We start from the raw sequence: 21,765 nt of genomic DNA on the forward strand, positions 1-21,765 counted from the left end.
TCACTGGCTCTGTATCTCTGTGCGACACAGAGCAGCACTCAACTGGGTGTGGACTTGCCCTCCTCTCTGGGAGATGGGCTCTTCTTGCCTGGAGCCTCGCCCACTGGCTCTGTCTCTCTGTGCGACACAGAGCAGCACTCACCTGGGTGTGGACATGAACTCCTCTCTGGGAGCTGGGCTCTTCTTGCCCGGAGCCTCGCCCACTGGCTCTGTCATTCTGTGCGACACAGAGCAGCACTCAACTGGGTGTGGACTTGCCCTCCTCTCTAGGAGATGGGCTCTTTTTGCCTGGAGCCTCGCCCACTGGCTCTGTACGTCTGTGAGACACAGAGCAGCACTCACCTGGGTGTGGACTTGCCCTCCTCTCTGGGAGCTGGGCTCTTCTTGCCCGGAGCCTCGCTCACTGGCTCTGTCTGTCAGTCTGTGCGACACAGATAGCACTCACCTGGGTGTGGACTTGCCCTCCTCTCTGGGAGCTGGGCTATTCTTGCCCGGAGCCTCGCCCACTGACTCTGTCAGTCTATGGGACACAGAGCAGCACTCACCTGGGTGTGGACTTGCCCTCCTCTCTGGGAGATGGGCTCTTCTTGCCTGGAGCCTCGCCCACTGGCTCTGTCTCTCTGTGCGACACAGAGCAGCACTCACCTGGGTGTGGACATGCCCTCCTCTCTGGGAGCTGGGCTCTTCTTGCCCGGAGCCTCGCCCACTGGCTCTGTCTCTCTGTGCGACACAGAGCAGCACTCACCTGGGTGTGGACTTGCCCTCCTCTCTGGGAGCTGGGCTCTTCTTGCCCGGAGCCTCGCCCACTGGCTCTGTCTCCCTGTGCGACACAGAGCAGCACTCACCTGGTGTGGACATGCCCTCCTCTCTGGGAGCTGGGCTCTTCTTGCCCGGAGCCTCGCCCACTGGCTCTGTCTCCCTGTGCGACACAGAGCAGCACTCACCTGGGTGTGGACTTGCCCTCCTCTCTGGGAGCTGGGCTCTTCTTGCCCGGAGCCTCGCCCACTGGCTCTGTCTCCCTGTGCGACACAGAGCAGCACTCACCTGGGTGTGGACTTGCCCTCCTCTCTGGGAGCTGGGCTCTTCTTGCCCGGAGCCTCGCCCACTGGCTCTGTCTCCCTGTGCGACACAGAGCAGCACTCACCTGGGTGTGGACTTGCCCTCCTCTCTGGGAGCTGGGCTCTTCTTGCCCGGAGCCTCGCCCACTGGCTCTGTCTCCCTGTGCGACACAGAGCAGCACTCACCTGGGTGTGGACTTGCCCTCCTCTCTGGGAGCTGGGCTCTTCTTGCCCGGAGCCTCGCCCACTGGCTCTGTCTCCCTGTGCGACACAGAGCAGCACTCACCTGGGTGTGGACATGCCCTCCTCTCTGGGAGCTGGGCTCTTCTTGCCCGGAGCCTCGCCCACTGGCTCTGTCTCCCTGTGCGACACAGAGCAGCACTCACCTGGGTGTGGACTTGCCCTCCTCTCTGGGAGCTGGACTCTTCTTGCCCGGAGCCTCGCCCACTGGCTCTGTCTGTCTGTGCGACACAGAGCAGCACTCACCTGGGTGTGGACTTGCCCTCCTCTCTGGGAGATGGGCTCTTCTTGCCTGGAGCCTCGCCCACTGGCTCTGTCTCTCTGTGCGACACAGAGCAGCACTCACCTGGGTGTGGACTTGCCCTCCTCTCTGGGAGCTGGGCTCTTCTTGCCCGGAGCCTCGCCCACTGGCTCTGTCTCTCTGTGCGACAAAGAGCAGCACTCACCTGTGTGTGGACTTGCCCTCCTCTCTGGGAGCTGGGTTCTTCTTGCCCGGAGCCTCGCCCACTGGCTCTGTCAGTCTGTGGGACACAGAGCAGCACTCACCTGGGTGTGGACTTGCCCTCCTCTCTGGGAGCTGGGCTCTTCTTGCCCGGAGCCTCGCCCACTGGCTCTGTCTCCCTGTGCGACACAGAGCAGCACTCACCTGGGTATGGACTTGCCCTCCTCTCTGGGAGCTGGGCTCTTCTTGCCCGGAGACTCGCTCACTGGCTCTGTATCTCTGTGCGACACAGAGCAGCACTCACCTGGGTGTGGACATGCCCTCCTCTCTGGGAGCTGGGCTCTTCTTGCCCGGAGCCTCGCCCACTGGCTCTGTCTCTCTGTGCGACACAGAGCAGCACTCACCTGGGTATGGACTTGCCCTCCTCTCTGGGAGCTGGGCTCTTCTTGCCCGGAGCCTCGCCCACTGGCTCTGTCTCCCTGTGCGACACAGAGCAGCACTCACCTGGGTGTGGACTTGCCCTCCTCTCTGGGAGCTGGGCTCTTCTTGCCCGGAGATTCGCTCACTGGCTCTGTATCTCTGTGCGACACAGAGCAGCACTCAACTGGGTGTGGACTTGCCCTCCTCTCTGGGAGATGGGCTCTTCTTGCCTGGAGCCTCGCCCACTGGCTCTGTCTGTCTGTGCGACACAGAGCAGCACTCACCTGGGTGTGGACTTGCCCTCCTCTCTGGGAGATGGGCTCTTCTTGCCCGGAGCCTCGCTCACTGGCTCCGTATCTCTGTGCGACACAGAGCAGCACTCAACTGGGTGTGGACTTGCCCTCCTCTCTGGGAGATGGGCTCTTCTTGCCTGGAGCCTCGCCCACTGGCTCTGTCTGTCTGTGCGACACAGAGCAGCACTCACCTGGGTGTGGACTTGCCCTCCTCTCTGGGAGATGGGCTCTTCTTGCCTGGAGCCTCGCCCAATGGCTCTGTCTCTCTGTGCGACACAGAGCAGCACTCACCTGGGTGTGGACATGCCCTCCTCTCTGGGAGCTGGGCTCTTCTTGCCAGGAGCCTCGCCCACTGGCTCTGTCTCCCTGTGCGACACAGAGCAGCACTCACCTGGGTGTGGACTTGCCCTCCTCTCTGGGAGCTGGGCTCTTCTTGCCCGGAGACTCGCTCACTGGCTCTGTATCTCTGTGCGACACAGAGCAGCACTCAACTGGGTGTGGACTTGCCCTCCTCTCTGGGAGATGGGCTCTTCTTGCCCGGAGACTCGCTCACTGGCTCTGTATCTCTGTGCGACACAGAGCAGCACTCACCTGGGTGTGGACTTGCCCTCCTCTCTGGGAGCTGGGCTCTTCTTGCCCGGAGCCTCGCTCACGTGTTCTGTCTGTCAGTCTGTGCGACACAGAGCAGCACTCACCTGGGTGTGGACTTGCCCTCCTCTCTGGGAGCTGGGCTCTTCTTGCCCGGAGATTCGCTCACTGGCTCTGTATCTCTGTGCGACACAGAGCAGCACTCAACTGGGTGTGGACTTGCCCTCCTCTCTGGGAGATGGGCTCTTCTTGCCTGGAGCCTCGCCCACTGGCTCTGTCTGTCTGTGCGACACAGAGCAGCACTCACCTGGGTGTGGACTTGCCCTCCTCTCTGGGAGATGGGCTCTTCTTGCCCGGAGCCTCGCCCACTGGCTCTGTCTCCCTGTGCGACACAGAGCAGCACTCACCTGGGTGTGGACTTGCCCTCCTCTCTGGGAGCTGGGCTCTTCTTGCCTGGAGCCTCGCCCACTGGCTCTGTCTCCCTGTGCGACACAAAGCAGCACTCACCTGGGTGTGGACATGAACTCCTCTCTGGGAGCTGGGCTCTTCTTGCCCGGAGCCTCGCCCACTGGCTCTGTCTCTCTGTGCGACACAGAGCAGCACTCAACTGGGTGTGGACTTGCCCTCCTCTCTAGGAGATGGGCTCTTTTTGCCTGGAGCCTCGCCCACTGGCTCTGTCTCTCTGTGCGACACAGAGCAGCACTCACCTGGGTGTGGACATGCCCTCCTCTCTGCGAGCTGGGCTCTTATTGCCTGGAGACTCGCTCACTGGCTCTGTATCTCTGTGCGACACAGAGCAGCACTCACCTGGGTTAGCACTTGCCCTCCTCTCTGGGAGCTGGGCTCTTCTTGCCTGGAGCCTCGCCCACTGGCTCTGTCTCTCTGTGCGACACAGAGCAGCACTCACCTGGGTGTGGACATGAACTCCTCTCTGGGAGCTGGGCTCTTCTTGCCCGGAGCCTCGCCCACTGGCTCTGTCTCTCTGTGCGACACAGAGCAGCACTCAACTGGGTGTGGACTTGCCCTCCTCTCTAGGAGATGGGCTCTTTTTGCCTGGAGCCTCGCCCACTGGCTCTGTCTCTCTGTGCGACACAGAGCAGCACTCACCTGGGTGTGGACATGCCCTCCTCTCTGGGAGCTGGGCTCTTCTTGCCCGGAGACTCGCTCACTGGCTCTGTATCTCTGTGCGACACAGAGCAGCACTCACCTGGGTTAGCACTTGCCCTCCTCTCTGGGAGCTGGGCTCTTCTTGCCCGGAGTCTCGCCCACTGGCTCTGTACGTCTGTGAGACACAGAGCAGCACTCACCTGGGTTAGCACTTGCCCTCCTCTCTGGGAGCTGGGCTCTTCTTGCCCGGAGCCTCGCCCACTGGCTCTGTCTGTCTGTGCGACACAGAGCAGCACTCACCTGGGTGTGGACTTGCCCTCCTCTCTGGGAGCTGGGCTCTTCTTGCCCGGAGCCTCGCCAACTGGCTCTGTCTGTCTGTGCGACACAAAGGAGCACTCACCTGGGTGTGGACTAACCTCCTCTCTGGGAGCTGGGCTCTTCTTGCCCGGAGCCTCGCCCACTGGCTCTGTCTGTCTGTGCGACACAGAGGAGCACTCACCTGGGTGTGGACTTGCCCTCCTCTCTGGGAGCTGGGCTCTTCTTGCCCGGAGCCTCGCTCACTGGCTCTGTCTGTCAGTCTGTGCGACACAGATAGCACTCACCTGGGTGTGGACTTGCCCTCCTCTCTGGGAGATGGGCTCTTCTTGCCTGGAGCCTCGCCCACTGGCTCTGGCTCTTTGTGCGACACAGAGCAGCACTCACCTGGGTGTGGACATGCCCTCCTCTCTGGGAGCTGGGCTCTTCTTGCCCGGAGCCTCGCCCACTGGCTCTGTCTCTCTGTGCGACACAGAGCAGCACTCACCTGGGTGTGGACTTGCCCTCCTCTCTGGGAGCTGGGCTCTTCTTGCCCGGAGCCTCGCCCACTGGCTCTGTCTCCCTGTGCGACACAGAGCAGCACTCACCTGGGTGTGGACATGCCCTCCTCTCTGGGAGCTGGGCTCTTCTTGCCCGGAGCCTCGCCCACTGGCTCTGTCTCCCTGTGCGACACAGAGCAGCACTCACCTGGGTGTGGACTTGCCCTCCTCTCTGGGAGCTGGGCTCTTCTTGCCCGGAGCCTCGCCCACTGGCTCTGTCTCCCTGTGCGACACAGAGCAGCACTCACCTGGGTGTGGACTTGCCCTCCTCTCTGGGAGCTGGGCTCTTCTTGCCCGGAGCCTCGCCCACTGGCTCTGTCTCCCTGTGCGACACAGAGCAGCACTCACCTGGGTGTGGACTTGCCCTCCTCTCTGGGAGCTGGGCTCTTCTTGCCCGGAGCCTCGCCCAATGGCTCTGTCTGTCTGTCCGACACAGAGAAGCACTCACGGTGTGGACTTGCCCTCCTCTCTGGGAGCTGGGCTCATCTTGCCCGGAGCCTCGCCCACTGGCTCTGTCTGTCTGTGCGACACAGAGCAGCACTCACCTGGGTGTGGACTTGCCCTCCTCTCTGGGAGCTGGGCTCTTCTTGCCCGGAACCTCGCCCACTGGCTCTGTCTGTCTGTGCGACACAGAGCAGCACTCACCTGGGTGTGGACTTGCCCTCCTCTCTGGGAGCTGGGCTCTTCTTGCCCGGAGCCTCGCTCACAGGCTCTGACTCTCTGTGCGACACAAAGCAGCACTCACATGGGTGTGGACTTGCCCTCCTCTCTGGGAGCTGGGCTCTTCTTGCCCGGAGCCTCACCAACTGGCTCTGTCTGTCTGTGCGACACAGAGCAGCACTCACCTGGGTGTGGACTTGCCCTCCTCTCTGGGAGCTGGGCTCTTCTTGCCCGGAGCCTCGCCCACTGGCTCTGTCTGACTGTGCGACACAGAGCAGCACTCACCTGGGTGTGGACTTGCCCTCCTCTCTGGGAGCTGGGCTCTTCTTGCCCGGAGCCTCGCCCAATGGCTCTGTCTGACTGTGCGACACAGAGCAGCACTCACCTGGGTGTGGATTTGCCCTCCTCTCTGGGAGTTGGGCTCTTCTTGCCCGGAGCCTCGCTCAATGGCTCTGTCTGACTGTGCGACACAGAGCAGCACTCACCTGGGTGTGGATTTGCCCTCCTCTCTGGGAGCTGGGCTCTTCTTGCCCGGAGCCTCGCCCAATGGCTCTGTCTGACTGTGCGACACAGAGCAGCACTCACCTGGGTGTGGATTTGCCCTCCTCTCTGGGAGCTGGGCTCTTCTTGCCCGGAGACTCGCTCACTGGCTCTGTATCTCTGTGCGACACAGAGCAGCACTCACCTGGGTGTGGATTTGCCCTCCTCTCTGGGAGCTGGGTTTTCTTGCTCGGAGCCTCGCTCACTGGCTCTGTCTGTCTGTGCGACACAGAGCAGCACTCACCTGGGTGTGGTCTTGCCCTCTTCTCTGGGAGCTGGGCTCTTCTTGCCCGGAGCCTCGCCCACTGGCTCTGTCTGTCTGTGCGACAAAGAGCAGCACTCACCTGGGTGTGGACTTGCCCTCCTCTCTGGGAGCTGGGTTCTTCTTGCCCGGAGCCTCGCCCACTGGCTCTGTCAGTCTGTGGGACACAGAGCAGCACTCACCTGGGTGTGGACTTGCCCTCCTCTCTGGGAGCTGGGTTCTTCTTGCCCGGAGCCTCGCTCACTGGCTCTGTCTGTCTGTGGGACACAGAGCAGCTCTCACCTGGGTGTAGATTTGCTCTCCTCTCTGGGAGCTGGGCTCTTCTTGCCCGGAGACTCGCCCACTGGCTCTGTCTCTCTGTGCGACACAGAGCAACACTCACCTGAGTGTGGATTTGCCCTCCTCTCTGGGAGCTGGGTTCTTCTTGCCCGGAGCCTCGCCCACTAGCTCTGTCTGTCTGTGCGACACAGAGCAGCACTCACCTGGGTGTGGTCTTGCCCTCTTCTCTGGGAGCTGGGCTCTTCTTGCCCGGAGCCTCGCCCACTGGCTCTGTCTGTCTGTGCGACACAGAGCAGCACTCACCTGGGTGTGGATTTGCCCTCCTCTCTGGGAGCTGGGTTCTTCTTGACCGGAGCCTCGCCCACTGGTTATGTCTCTCTGTGCGACAAAGAGCAGCACTCACCTGGGTGTGGACTTGCCCTCCTCTCTGGGAGCTGGGCTCTTCTTGCCCGGAGCCTCGCCCAATGGCTCTGTCTCTCTGTGCGACACAGAGCAACACTCATCTGAGTGTGGATTTTCCCTCCTCTCTGGGAATTGGGTTCTTCTTGCCCGGAGCCTCGCCCACTAGCTCTGTCTGTCTGTGCGACACAGAGCAGCACTCACCTGGGTGTTTTCTTGCCCTCTTCTCTGGGAGCTGGGCTCTTCTTGCCCGGAGCCTCGCCCACTGGCTCTGTCTGTCTGTGCGACACAGAGCAGCACTCACCTGGGTGTGGTCTTGCCCTCTTCTCTGGGAGCTGGGCTCTTCTTGCCCGGAGCCTCGCCCACTGGCTCTGTCTGACTGTGCGACACAGAGCAGCACTCACCTGGGTGTGGATTTGCCCTCCTCTCTGGGAGCTGGGTTCTTCTTGCCCGGAGCCTTGCCCACTGGCTCTGTCAGTCTGTGGGACACAGAGCAGCACTCATTTGGGTGTGGACTTGCCCTCCTCTCTGGGAGCTGGGTTCTTCTTACCCGGAGCCTCGCTCACTGGCTCTGTCTGTCTGTGCGACACAGAGCAGCACTTACCTGGGTGTGGTCTTGCCCTCTTCTCTGGGAGCTGGGCTCTTCTTGCCCGGAGCCTCGCCCACTGGCTCTGTCTCTCTGTGCGACAAAGAGCAGCACTCACCTGTGTGTGGACTTGCCCTCCTCTCTGGGAGCTGGGTTCTTCTTGCCCGGAGCCTCGCCCACTGGCTCTGTCAGTCTGTGGGACACAGAGCAGCACTCACCTGGGTGTGGACTTGCCCTCCTCTCTGGGAGCTGGGTTCTTCTTGCCCGGAGCCTCGCTCACTGGCTCTGTCTGTCTGTGGGACACAGAGCAGCTCTCACCTGGGTGTGGACTTGCCCTCCTCTCTGGGAGCTGGGCTCTTCTTGCCCGGAGACTCGCCCACTGGCTCTGTCTCTCTGTGCGACACAGAGCAGCACTCACCTGGGTGTGGATTTGCCCTCCTCTCTGGGAGCTGGGTTCTTCTTGACCGGAGCCTCGCTCACTGGCTCTGTCTGTCTGTGCGACACAGAGCAGCACTCACCTGGGTGTGGTCTTGCCCTCTTCTCTGGGAGCTGGGCTCTTCTTGCCCGGAACCTCGCCCACTGGCTCTGTCTGTCTGTGCGACACAGAGCAGCACTCACCTGGGTGTGAACTTGCCCTCCTCTCTGGGAGCTGGGCACTTCTTGCCCGGAGCCTCGCCCACTGGCTCTGTCTGTCTGTGGGACACAAAGCAGCACTCACCTGGGTGTGGATTTGCCCTCCTCTCTGGGAGCTGGGTTCTTCTTGCCCGGAGCCTCGCCCACTGGCTCTGTCTGTCTGTGCGACACAGAGCAGCACTCACCTGGGTGTGGTCTTGCCCTCTTCTCTGGGAGCTGGGCTCTTCTTGCCCGGAACCTCGCCCACTGGCTCTGTCTGTCTGTGCGACACAAAGCAGCACTCACCTGGGTGTGGATTTGCCCTCCTCTCTGGGAGCTGGGTTCTTCTTGCCCGGAGCCTCGCTCACTGGCTCTGTCTGTCTGTGCGACACAGAGCAGCTCTCACCTGGGTGTGGACTTGCCCTCCTCTCTGGGAGCTGGGCTCTTCTTGCCCGGAGACTCGCCCACTGGCTCTGTCTCTCTGTGCGACACAGAGCAGCATTCACCTGGGTGTGGTCTTGCCCTCTTCTCTGGGAGCTGGGCTCTTCTTGCCCGGAACCTCGCCAATGGCTCTGTCTGTCTGTGCGACACAGAGCAGCACTCACCTGGGTGTGGTCTTGCCCTCTTCTCTGGGAGCTGGGCTCTTCCTGCCCGGAACCTCGCCCACTGGCTCTGTCTGTCTGTGCGACACAGAGCAGCACTCACCTGGGTGTGAACTTGCCCTCCTCTCTGGGAGCTGGGCACTTCTTGCCCGGAGACTCGCCCACTGGCTCTGTCTGTCTGTGGGACACAAAGCAGCACTCACCTGGGTGTGGATTTGCCCTCCTCTCTGGGAGCTGGGTTCTTCTTGCCCGGAGCCTCGCTCACTGGCTCTGTCTGTCTGTGCGACACAGAGCAGCACTCACCTGGGTGTGAATTTGCCCTCCTCTCTGGGAGCTGGGTTCTTCTTGACCGGAGCCTCGCCCACTGGCTCTGTCTCTCTGTGCGACAAAGAGCAGCACTCACCTGGGTGTGGACTTTCCCTCCTCTCTGGGAGCTGGGCTCTTCTTGCCCGGAGCCTCGCCCACTGGTTCTGTCTGTCTGTGCGACACAGAGCACCACTCACCTGGGTGTGGACTTGCCCTCCTCTCTGGGAGCTGGGCTCTTCTTGCCCGGAGCCTCGCCCAATGGCTCTGTTTGTCTGTGCGACACAAAGCAGCACTCACCTGGGTGTGGATTTGCCCTCCTCTCTGGGAGCTGGGTTCTTCTTGCCCGGAGCCTCGCTCACTGGCTCTGTCTGTCTGTGCGACACAGAGCAGCAATCACCTGGGTGTGGTCTTGCCCTCTTCTCTGGGAGCTGGGCTCTTCTTGCCCGGAGCCTCGCCCACTGGCTCTGTCTGTCTGTGCGACACAGAGCAGCACTCACCTGGGTGTGGACTTGCCCTCGTCTCTGGGAGCTGGGCACTTCTTGCACGGAGCGTCGCCCACTGGCTCTGTCTGTCTGTGGGACACAAAGCAGCACTCACCTGCGTGTCGACTGGCCTTCTCTCTGGGAGCTGGGTTCTTGCCCGGAGCCTCGCCCACTGGCTCTGTCAGTCTGTGGGACACAGAGCAGCTCTCACCTGGGTGTGGACTTGCCCTCCTCTCTGGGAGCTGGGCTCTTCTTGCCCGGAGACTCGCCCACTGGCTCTGTCTCTCTGTGCGAAACAGAGCAGCACTCACCTGGGTGTGGATTTGCCCTCCTCATCTCTGGGAGCTGGGTTCTTTTTGCCCGGAGCCTCGCTCACTGGCTCTGTCTGTCTGTGCGACACAGAGCAGCACTCACCTGGGTGTGGTCTTGCCCTCTTCTCTGGGAGCTGGGCTCTTCTTGCCCGGAGCCTCGCCCCGTGGCTCTGTCTGTCTGTGCGACACAGAGCAGCACTTACCTGGGTGTGGACTTGACCTCCTCTCTGGGAGCTGGGCACTTCTTGCCCGGAGACTCGCCCACTGGCTCTGTCTGTCTGTGGGACACAAAGCAGCACTCACCTGGGTGTGAATTTGCCCTCCTCTCTGGGAGCTGGGCTCTTGCCCGGAGCCTCGCCCACTGGCTCTGTCAGTCTGTGGGACACAGAGCAGCTCTCACCTGGGTGTGGACTTGCCCTCCTCTCTGGGAGCTGGGCTCTTGCCCGGAGCCTCGCCCACTAGCTCTGTCAGTCTGTGGGACACAGAGCAGCTCTCACCTGGGTGTGGACTTGCCCTCCTCTCTGGGAGCTGGGCTCTTGCCCGGAGCCTCGCCCACTGGCTCTGTAGGTCTGTGGGACACAGAGCAGCACTCACCTGGGTGTGGACTTGCCCTCCTCTCTGGGAGCTGGGTTCTTCTTGCCCGGAGCCTCGCTCACTGGCTCTGTCTGTCTGTGGGACACAAAGCAGCACTCACCTGGGTGTGGATTTGCCCTCCTCTCTGGGAGCTGGGCTCTTGCCCGGAGCCTCGCCCACTGGCTCTGTCAGTCTGTGGGACACAGAGCAGCTCTCACCTGGGTGTGGACTTGCCCTCCTCTCTGGGAGCTGGGCTCTTCTTGCCCGGAGCCTCGCCCACTGGCTCTGTCTGTCTGTGGGACACAAAGCAGCACTTACCTGGGTGTGGATTTGCCCTCCTCTCTGGGAGCTGGGCTCTTGCCCGGAGCCTCGCCCATTGGCTCTGTCAGTCTGTAGTACAAAGAGCAGCTCTCATCTGGGTGTGGACTTGCCCTCCTCTCTGGGAGCTGGGCTCTTCTTGCCCGGAGACTAGCTTACTGGCTCTGTCTCCCTGTGCGACACAGAGCAGCACTCACCTGGGTGTGGACTTGCCCTCCTCTCTGGGAGCTGGGCTCTTCTTGCCCGGAGCCTCGCCCACTGGCTCTGTCTGTCTGTGCGACACAGAGCAGCACTCACCTGGGTGTGGATTTGCCCTCCTCTCTGGGAGCTGGGCTCTTCTTGCCCGGAGTCTCGCCCACTGGCTTTGTCTCTCTGTGCGACACAGAGCAGCACTCACCTGGGTGTGGACTTGCCCTCCTCTCTGGGAGCTGGGCTCATCTTGCCCGGAGCCTCGCCCACTGGCTCTGTCTCTCTGTGCGACACAGAGCAGCACTCACCTGGGTGTGGACTTGCCCTCCTCTCTGGGAGCTGGGCACTTCTTGCCCGGAGCCTCGCCCACTGGCTCTGGATATCTGTGCGACACTGAGCAGCACTAACCTGGGTGTGGACTTGCCCTCCTCTCTGGGAGCTGGGCTCTTCTTGCCCGGAGGCTCGCCCACTGGCTCTGTCTCTCTGTGCGACACAGAGCAGCACTCACCTGGGTGTGGACTTGCCCTCCTCTCTGGAAGCTGGGCTCTTCTTGCCCGGAGCCTCGCCCACTGGCTCTTGATATCTGTGCGACACAGAGCAGCACTCACCTGGGTGTGGACATGCCCTCCTCTCTGGGAGCTGGGCTCTTCTTGCCCGGAGTTCGCCCACTGGCTCTGTCTGTCTGTGAGACACAGAGCAGCACTCACCTGGGTTTGGACTTGCCCTCCTCTCTGGGAGCTGGGCTCTTCTTGCCCGGAGCCTCGCCCACTGGCTCTGTCTGTCTGTGCGACACAGAGCAGCACTCACCTGGGTGTGGACTTGCCCTCCTCTCTGGGAGCTGGGCTCTTCTTGCCCGGAGCCTCGCCCACTGGCTCTGTCTGTCTGTGCGAAACAGAGCAGCACTCACCTGGGTGTGGACTTGCTCTCCTCTCTGGAAGCTGGGCTCTTCTTGCCCGGAGCCTCGCTCACTGGCTCTGTCTGTCTGTGCGACACAGAGCAGCACTCACCTGGGTGTAGACTTGCCCTCCTCTCTGGGAGCTGGGCTCTTCTTGCCCGGAGACTCGCTCACTGGCTCTGTCTCCCTGTGCAACACAGAGCAGCACTCACCTGGGTGTGGATTTGCCCTCCTCTCTGGGAGCTGGGCTCTTCTTGCCCGGAGACTCGCTCACTGGCTCTGTCTCCCTGTGCGACACAGAGCAGCACTCACCTGGGTGTGGATTTGCCCTCCTCTCTGGGAGCTGGGCTCTTCTTGCCCGGAGCCTCGCCCACTGGCTCTGTCTGTCTGTGCGACACAGAGCAGCACTCACCTGGGTGTGGACTTGCCCTCCTCTCTGGGAGCTGGGCTCTTCTTGCCCGCAGCCTCACCCACTGGCTCTGTCTGTCTGTGCGACACAGAGCAGCACTCACCTGGGTGTGGACTTGCCCTCCTCTCTGGGAGCTGGGCACTTCTTGCCCGGAGCCTCGCCCAATGGCTCTGTCTGTCTGTGCGAAACAGAGCAGCACTCACCTGGGTGTGGACTTGCTCTCCTCTCTGGGAGCTGGGCTCTTCTTGCCCGGAGCCTCGCTCACTGGCTCTGTCTGTCTGTGCGACACAGAGCAGCACTCACCTGGGTGTGGACTTGCCCTCCTCTCTGGGAGCTAGGCTCTTCTTGCCCGGAGCCTCGCTCACTGGCTCTGTCTGTCAGTCTGTGCGACACAGATAGCACTCACCTGGGTTTGGACTTGCCTTCCTCTCTGGGAGCTGGGCTCTTCTTGCCCGGAGCCTCGCTCACAGGCTCTGACTTTCTGTGCGACACAGAGCAGCACTCACCTGGGTGTAGACTTGCCCTCCTCTCAGGGAGCTGGGCTCTTCTTGCCCGGAGCCTCGCTCACTGGTTCTGTCTGTCAGTCTGTGCGACACAGAGCAACACTTACCTGGGTGTGGACTTGCCCTCCTCTCTGGGAGCTGGGCTCTTCTTGCCCGGAGCCTCGCCCACTGGCTCTGTCTGTCTGTGCGACACAGAGCAGCACTCACCTGGGTGTGGACTTGCCCTCCTCTCTGGGAGCTGGGTTTTTTTGCCCGGAGCCTCGCCTACAGGCTCTGACTCTCTGTGCGACACAGAGCAGCACTCACCTGGGTGTGGACTAACCTCCTCTCTGGGAGCTGGGCTCTTCTTGCCCGGAGCCTCGCCCACTGGCTCTGTCTGTCTGTGCGACACAGAGGAGCACTCACCTGGGTGTGGACTTGCCCTCCTCTCTGGGAGCTAGGCTCTTCTTGCCCGGAGCATCGCTCACTGGCTCTGTCTGTCAGTCTGTGCGACACAGATAGCACTCACCTGGGTGTGGACTTGCCCTCCTCTCTGGGAGCTGGGCTATTCTTGCCCGGAGCCTCGCCCACTGGCTCTGACTTTCTGTGCGACACAGAGCAGCACTCACCTGGGTGTAGACTTGCCCTCCTCTCAGGGAGCTGGGCTCTTCTTGCCCGGAGCCTCGCTCACTGGTTCTGTCTGTCAGTCTGTGCGACACAGAGCAGCACTTACCTGGGTGTGGACTTGCCCTCCTCTCTGGGAGCTGGGCTCTTCTTGCCCGGAGCCTCGCCCACTGGCTCTGTCTGTCTGTGCGACACAGAGCAGCACTCACCTGGGTGTGGACTTGCCCTCCTCTCTGGGAGCTGGGCTCTTCTTGCCCGGAGCCTCGCCCACTGGCTCTGTCTGTCTGTGGACACAGAGCAGCACTCACCTGGGTGTGGATTTGCCCACCTCTCTGGGAGCTGGGTTCTTCTTGCCCGGAGCCTCGCTCACTGGCTCTGTCCGTCCGTGAGACACAGAGCAGCACTCACCTGAGTTTGGACTTGCCCTCCTCTCTGGGAGCTGGGCACTTCTTGCCCGGAGCCTCGCCCACTGGCTCTGTCTGTCTGTGGGACACAAAGCAGCACTCACCTGGGTGTGGATTTGCCCTCCTCTCTGGAAGCTGGGTTCTTCTTGCCCGGAGCCTCGCTCAATGGCTCTGTCTGTCTGTGCGACACAGAGCAGCACTCACCTGGGTGTGGATTTGCCCTCCTCTCTGGGAGGTGGGTTCTTCTTGCCCGGAGCCTCGCCCACTGGCTCTGTCTCTCTGTGCGACAAAGAGCAGCACTCACCTGGGTGTGGACTTGCCCTCCTCTCTGGGAGCTGGGCTCTTCTTGCCTGGAGCCTCGCCCAATGGCTCTGTCTGTCTGTGCGACACAGAGCACCACTCACCTGGGTGTGGACTTGCCCTCCTCTCTGGGAGCTGGGCTCTTCTTGCCCGGAGCCTCGCCCACTGGCTCTGTCTGTCTGTGCGACACAAAGCAGCAATCACCTGGGTGTGGACTTGCCCTCCTCTCTGGGAGCTGGGCTCTTCTTGCCCGGAGCCTCGCTCACGTGTTCTGTCTGTCAGTCTGTGCGACACAGAGCAGCACTCACCTGGGTGTGGACTTGCCCTCCTCTCTGGGAGCTGGGCTCTTCTTGCCCGGAGCCTCGCCCACTGGCTCTGTCTCTCTGTGGGACACAGAGCAGCACTCACCTGGGTGTGGACTTGCCCTCCTCTCTAGGAGCTGGGTTCTTCTTGCCCGGAGCCTCGCCCACTGGCTCTGTCTGTCTGTGCGACACAGAGCAGCACTCACCTGGGTGTGGACTTGCCCTCCTCTCTAGGAGCTGGGTTCTTCTTGCCCGGAGCCTCGCCCACTGGCTCTGTCTGTCTGTGCGACACAAAGCAGCAATCACCTGGGTGTGGACTTGCCCTCCTCTCTGGGAGCTGGGCTCTTCTTGCCCGGAGCCTCGCTCACTGGTTCTGTCTGTCAGTCTGTGCGACACAGAGCAGCACTCACCTGGGTGTGGACTTGCCCTCCTCTCTGGGAGCTGGGCTCTTCTTGCTCGGACCCTCGCCCACTGGCTCTGTCTCTCTGTGGGACACAGAGCAGCACTCACCTGGGTGTGGACTTGCCCTCCTCTCTGGGAGCTGGGCTCTTCTTGCCCGGATCCTCGCTCACTGGCTCTGGATGTCTGTGCGACACAGAGCAGCACTCACCTGGGTGTGGACTTGCCCTCCTCTCTGGGAGCTGGGCACTTCTTGCCCGGAGTCTCGCCCACTGGCTCTGTCTGGCTGTGCGACACAGAGCAGCACTCACCTGGGTGTGGACTTGCCCTCCTCTCTGGGAGCTGGGCTCTTCTTGCCCGGATCCTCGCCCACTGGCTCTGTCTGTCTGTGCGACACAGAGCAGCACTCACCTGGGTGTGGACTTGCCCTCCTCTCTGGGAGCTGGGCTCTTCTTGCCCGGAGCCTCGCCCACTGGCTCTGTCTGGCTGTGCGACACAGAGCAGCACTCACCTGGGTGTGGACTTGCCCTCCTCTCTGGGAGCTGGGCTCGTCTTGCCCGGAGCCTCGCCCACTGGCTCTGTCTGGCTGTGCGACACAGAGCAGCACTCACCTGGGTGTGGACTTGCCCTCCTCTCTGGGAGCTGGGCTCTTCTTGCCCGGAGCCTCGCCCACTGGCTCTGTCTGGCTGTGCGACACAGAGCAGCACTCACCTGGGTGTGGACTTGCCCTCCTCTCTGGGAGCTGGGCTCTTCTTGCCCGGAGCCTCGCTAGCAGGCTCTGACTCTCTGTGCGACAGAGAGCAGCACTCTCCTGGGTGTGGACTTGCTCTCCTCTGTGGGAGCTGGGCTCTTCTTGCCCGGAGCCTCGCCCACTGGCTCTGTCTGGCTGTGCGACACAGAGCAGCACTCACCTGGGTGTGGACTTGCCCTCCTCTCAGGGAGCTGGGCTCTTCTTGCCCGGAGCCTCGCTCACTGGTTCTGTCTGTCAGTCTGTGCGACACAGAGCAGCACTCACCTGGGTGTGGACTTGCCCTCCTCTCTGGGAGCTGGGCTCTTCTTGCCCGGAGCCTCGCCCACTGGCTCTGTCTGGCTGTGCGACACAGAGCAGCACTCACCTGGGTGTGGACTTGCCCTCCTCTCTGGGAGCTGGGCTCTTCTTGCCCGGAGCCTCGCCCACTGGCTCTGTCTGGCTGTGCGACACAGAGCAGCACTCACCTGGGTGTGGACTTGCCCTCCTCTCAGGGAGCTGGGCTCTTCTTGCCCGGAGCCTCGCTCACTGGTTCTGTCTGTCAGTCTGTGCGACACAGAGCAGCACTCACCTGGGTGTAAACTTGCCCTCCTCTCTGGGAGCTGGGCTCTTCTGGCCCGGAGCCTCGCCAACTGGCTCTGTCTCTCTGTGCGACACAGAGCAGCACTCACCTGGGTGTGGACTTGCCCTCCTCTCTGGGAGCTGGGCTCTTCTTGCCCGGAGCCTCGCCCACTGGCTCTGTCAGTCTGTGCGACACAGAGCAGCACTCACCTGGGTGTGGACTTGCCCTCCTCTCTGGGAGCTGGGCTCTTCTTGCCCGGGGCCTCGCCCACTGTCTCTGTCTGTCTGTGCGACACAGAGCAGCACTCACCTGGGTGTGGACTTGCCCTCCTCTCTGGGAGCTGGGCTCTTCTTGCCCGGAGCCTCGCCCACTGGCTCTGTCAGTCTGTGCGACACAGAGCAGCACTCACCTGGGTGTGGATTTGCCCTCCTCTCTGGGAGCTGGGCTCTTCTTGCCCGGAGCCTCGCTCACTGGCTCCGTCTGTCAGTCTGTGCGACACAGAGCAGGACTCACCTGGGTGTGGACTTGCCCTCCTCTCTGGGAGCTGGGCTCTTCTTGCCCGGAGCCTCGCCCACTGGCTCTGTCAGTCTGTACGACACAGAGCAGCACTCACCTGGGTGTGGACTTGCCCTCCTCTCTGGGAGCTGGGCTCTTCTTGCCCGGAGCCTCGCCCACTGGCTCTGTCAGTCTGTGCGACACAGAGCAGCACTCACCTGGGTGTGGATTTGCCCTCCTCCCTGGGAGCTGGGCTCTTCTTGCCCGGAGCCTCGGCCACTGGCTCTGTCTGTCAGTCTGTGCGACACAGAGCAGCACTTACCTGGGTGTGGACTTGCCCTCCTCTCTGGGAGATGGGCTCTTCATTGCCTGTAGCCTCGCCCACTGGCTCTGTCAGTCTGTGCGACACAGAGCAGCACTCACCTGGGTGTGGATTTGCCCTCCTCTCTGGGAGCTGGGCTCTTCTTGCCCGGAGCCTCGCTCACTGGCTCCGTCTGTCAGTCTGTGCGACATAGAGCAGCACTCACCTGGGTGTGGATTTGCCCTCCTCTCTAGGAGCTGGGCTCTTCTTGCCCGGAGCCTCGCTCACTGACTCCGTCTGTCAGTCTGTGCGACACAGAGCAGCACTCACCTGGGTGTGGATTTGCCCTCCTCTCTGGGAGCTGGGCTCTTCTTGCCCGGAGCCTCGCCCACTGGCTCTGTCAGTCTGTGCGACACAGAGCAGCACTCACCTGGGTGTGGACTTGCCCTCCTCAAAGGGAGCTGGGCTCTTCCTGCCCGGAGCGTCGCCCACTGGCTCTGTCTCTCTGTGCGACACAGAGCAGCACTCACCTGGGTGTGGACTTGCCCTCCTCTCTGGGAGCTGGGCTCTTCTTGCCCGGAGCTTCGCTCACTGGCTCTGTCTGTCGGTCTGTGCGACACAGAGCAGCACTCACCTGGGTGTGGACTTGCCCTCCTCTCTGGGAGCTGGGCTCTTCTTGCCCGGAGCCTCGCCCACTAGCTCTGTCTGTCTGTGCGACACAGAACAGCACTCACCTGGGTGTGGACTTGCCCTCCTCTCTGGGAGCTGGGCTCTTCTTGCCCGGAGCCTCGCCCACTGGCTCTGTCTCTCTGTGCGACACAGAGCAGCACTCACCTGGGTGTGGACTTGCCCTCCTCTCTGGGAGCTGGGCTCTTCTTGCCCGGAGCCTCGGCCACTGGCTCTGTCTGTCAGTCTGTGCGACACAGAGCAGCACTTACCTGGGTGTGGAGTTGCCCACCTCTCTGGGAGCAGGGGCTCTTCTTGCCCGGAGCCTCGCCCGCTTGCTCTGTCAGTCTGTGCGACACAGAGCAGCACTCACCTGGGTGTGGACTTGCCCTCCTCTCTGGGAGCTGGGCTCTTCTTGCCCGGAGCCTCACCCACTGGCTCTGTCTGTCTGTGCGACACAGAGCAGCACTCACCTGGGTGTGGATTTGCCCTCCTCTCTGGGAGCTGGGCTCTTCTTGCCCGGAGCCTCGCTCACTGGCTCCGTCTGTCAGTCTGTGCGACACAGAGCAGTACTCACCTGGGTGTGGACTTCTTGCCCGGAGCCTCGCCCACTGGCTCTGTCTGTCTGTGCGACACAGAGCAGCACTCACCTGGGTGTGGACTTGCCCTCCTCTCTGGGAGCTGGGCTCTTCTTGCCCGGAGCCTCGCTCACTGGCTCTGTCTGTCAGTCTGTGCGACACAGAGCAGCACTCACCTGAGTGTGGACTTGCCCTCCTCTCTGGGAACTGGGCTCTTCTTGCCCGGAGCCTCGCCCACTGGCTCTGTCTGTCTGTGCGACACAGAGCAGCACTCATCTGGGTGTGGACTTGCCCTCCTCTCTAGGAGCTGGGCTCTTCTTGCCCGGAGCCTCGCTCACTGACTCTGTCTGTCAGTCTGTGCGACACAGAGCAGCACTCACCTGGGTGTGGACTTGCCCTCCTCTCTGGGAGCTGGGCTCTTCTTGTCCGGAGTCTCGCCCACTGGCTCTGTCTCTCTGTGCGACACAGAGCAGCACTCACCTGGGTGTGGACTTGCCCTCCTCTCTGGGAGCTGGGCTCTTCTTGCCCGGAGCCTCGCCCACTGGCTCTGTCTCTCTGTGCGACACAGAGCAGCACTCACCTGGGTGTGGACTTGCCCTCCTCTCTGGGAGCTGGGCTCTTCTTGCCCGGAGCCTCGCCCACTGGCTCTGTCTCTCTGTGCGACACAGAGCAGCACTCACCTGGGTGTGGACTTGCCCTCCTCTCTGGGAGCTGGGTTCTTCTTGCCCGGAGCCTCGCCCACTGGCTCTGTCTCTCTGTGCGACACAGAGCAGCACTCACCTGGGTGTGGACTTGCCCTCCTCTCTGGGAGCTGGGCTCTTCTTGCCCGGAGCCTCGCCCACTGGCTCTGTCTCTCTGTGCGACACAGAGCAGCACTCACCTGGGTGTGGACTTGCCCTCCTCTCTGGGAGCTGGGCTCTTCTTGCCCGGAGCCTCGCCCACTGGCTCTGTCTGTCTGTGCGACACAGAGCAGCACTCACCTGGGTGTGGACTTGCCCTCCTCTCTGGGAGCTGGGCTCTTCTTGCCCGGAGCCTCGCTCACTGGCTCTGTCTGTCAGTCTGTGCGACACAGAGCAGCACTCACCTGAGTGTGGACTTGCCCTCCTCTCTGGGAACTGGGCTCTTCTTGCCCGGAGCCTCACTCACTGGCTCTGTCTTTCTGTGCGACACAGAGCAGCACTCATCTGGGTGTGGACTTGCCCTCCTCTCTAGGAGCTGGGCTCTTCTTGCCCGGAGCCTCGCTCACTGACTCTGTCAGTCTGTGCGACACAGAGCAGCACTCACCTGGGTGTGGACTTGCCCTCCTCTCTGGGAGCTGGGCTCTTCTTGCCCGGAGCCTCGCCCACTGGCTCTGTCTCTCTGTGCGACACAGAGCAGCACTCACCTGGGTGTGGACTTGCCCTCCTCTCTGGGAGCTGGGCTCTTCTTGCCCGGAGCCTCGCCCACTGGCTCTGTCTCTCTGTGCGACACAGAGCAGCACTCACCTGGGTGTGGACTTGCCCTCCTCTCTGGGAGCTGGGCTCTTCTTGCCCGGAGCCTCGCCCACTGGCTCTGTCTCTCTGTGCGACACAGAGCAGCACTCACCTGGGTGTGGACTTGCCCTCCTCTCTGGGAGCTGGGCTCTTCTTGCCCGGAGCCTCGCCCACTGGCTCTGTCTCTCTGTGCGACACAGAGCAGCACTCACCTGGGTGTGGACTTGCCCTCCTCTCTGGGAGCTGGGCTCTTCTTGCCCGGAGCCTCGCCCACTGGCTCTGTCTCTCTGTGCGACACAGAGCAGCACTCACCTGGGTGTGGACTTGCCCTCCTCTCTGGGAGCTGGGCTCTTCTTGCCCGGAGCCTCGCCCACTGGCTCTGTCTATCTGTGCGACACAGAGCAGCACTCACCTGGGTGTGGACTTGCCCTCCTCTCTGGGAGCTGGGCTCTTCTTGCCCGGAGCCTCGCCCACTGGCTCTGTCTCTCTGTGCGACACAGAGCAGCACTTACCTGGGTGTGGACTTGCCCTCCTCTCTGGGAGCTGGGCTCTTCTTGCCCGGAGCCTCGCCCACTGGCTCTGTCTCTCTGTGCGACACAGAGCAGCACTCACCTGGGTGTGGACTTGCCCTCCTCTCTGGGAGCTGGGCTCTTCTTGCCCGGAGCCTCGCCCACAGACTCTGTCTCTCTGTCGGAGACTGGAGACTGGGAGCGGGGTGAGGGGGTGGTGGATATTTGCTGATGCTCATCTTGTACCTCTGTGAACCAATCATGTTAGTGTCATCTGAACTGTCCCTTTTCACTGCATTTGTGATGTCAGGCACTATATTGTTTATGACTGTGGTCACATCTACTTCACTTGTAATAACGTACGCTGGCTAAAAGTTTATCTCTTGCCATATTAACAAATGTATCGAAATAATATTTAATGATAACTCTTAAAATTTAATTTATTTTGTAGTTATTTCCTTTTTGATGAAGGTCTTTATTTACTGTAATTTCTATCACAAGATTGCAATACACCAAACAGCTGTGACATAATAATCTGGTTGTCTGCGCATAGCCATTGTGTGGGTGGATGTGCCTTTTCCCCCAGGATCACGGAGTATGGATGGTTTCCAGCCACCTCCTGATCCTGAGGACAAGGGCGTCGTGCACGCTACCTTCGTGCCTCGCACTCGCATTACGGGCCCGCAAACAATCATACACCTAGGCGAATGATTTCATCCTCTGTCTACAACGTATCGTTCATTTTCATGAGGTGAATCAATATTTATCAGCAATCAATCCATGACATCACACACATGAGGGAATCCAGCAACTTCAAGAATTTCTGTATTACTTTTATAATGATTTCTTGCCAATTTGTTTCCTGGTATAAGACTTTATTTACAGAATTACCAAAATTGCATATGCTGCAGCAGACAGATGCTTCGGAAATTCCATGCATGTCACTTACTACACTTCCCATCCAGTGTAATGCTGCACACAACTATAGTTTAGGTGTTAGAGCGCCACCTGTCTTATGATTCAATTTCTGGCCTATTCAGGTTCACTATACTGCTGCTGACCATGATTCATTCAACTACTGCGTTAGAACACAAAATTAGTAATTTTACAAATTTACCAAGGCACAGAGATTGGTAGAGATTGTATTTACTTTACATGCAAACATTATTATATTGAAAACATTAATTTTTATTTTGGAAAAAAAAAAAAAAAAACTTCTTCTAAACCCTTTAAAACTTACTTGCAAACTGTGATGTTTATGGAAATTTTAAGAATTGTAAAGTTATTGTGGAATGGATATTCACAAGTTATTATTAAAACTTTACAATTTATAAGTCTCGTAAACATTGTGAAACCGGCCCCGGAAGAAGTCCTCGTAGCTGGTCGTAGATGTAGCTTGCAGCCTCGGCATGTAAAATGGCCCTTGATGTTACACATTTTTATGCTGCACCAAATACAGCTTACAGATGTATTCATTTGTAGAAATAATATCCCATAA

General features: G+C 60.7%; 1 protein-coding gene across 2 annotated transcripts in view; it reads right to left on the reverse strand.

Moving 5' to 3' along the window:
- Nucleotides 1–21,765, reverse strand: part of LOC134533652 (protein HBS1) — a 257,049-nt gene that overhangs the window by 70,426 nt on the left and 164,858 nt on the right. For both annotated transcript variants that reach the window (XM_063371189.1, XM_063371188.1), the window contains exon 6: nt 20,371–20,515. In XM_063371189.1, coding sequence (XP_063227259.1) covers nt 20,371–20,515 — 145 coding nt within the window. The remainder of the gene's footprint in view (nt 1–20,370; nt 20,516–21,765) is intronic.

Source organism: Bacillus rossius, chromosome 7, assembly GCF_032445375.1.
Source record: "Bacillus rossius redtenbacheri isolate Brsri chromosome 7, Brsri_v3, whole genome shotgun sequence".
NCBI lineage: Eukaryota > Metazoa > Arthropoda > Insecta > Phasmatodea > Bacillidae > Bacillus > Bacillus rossius.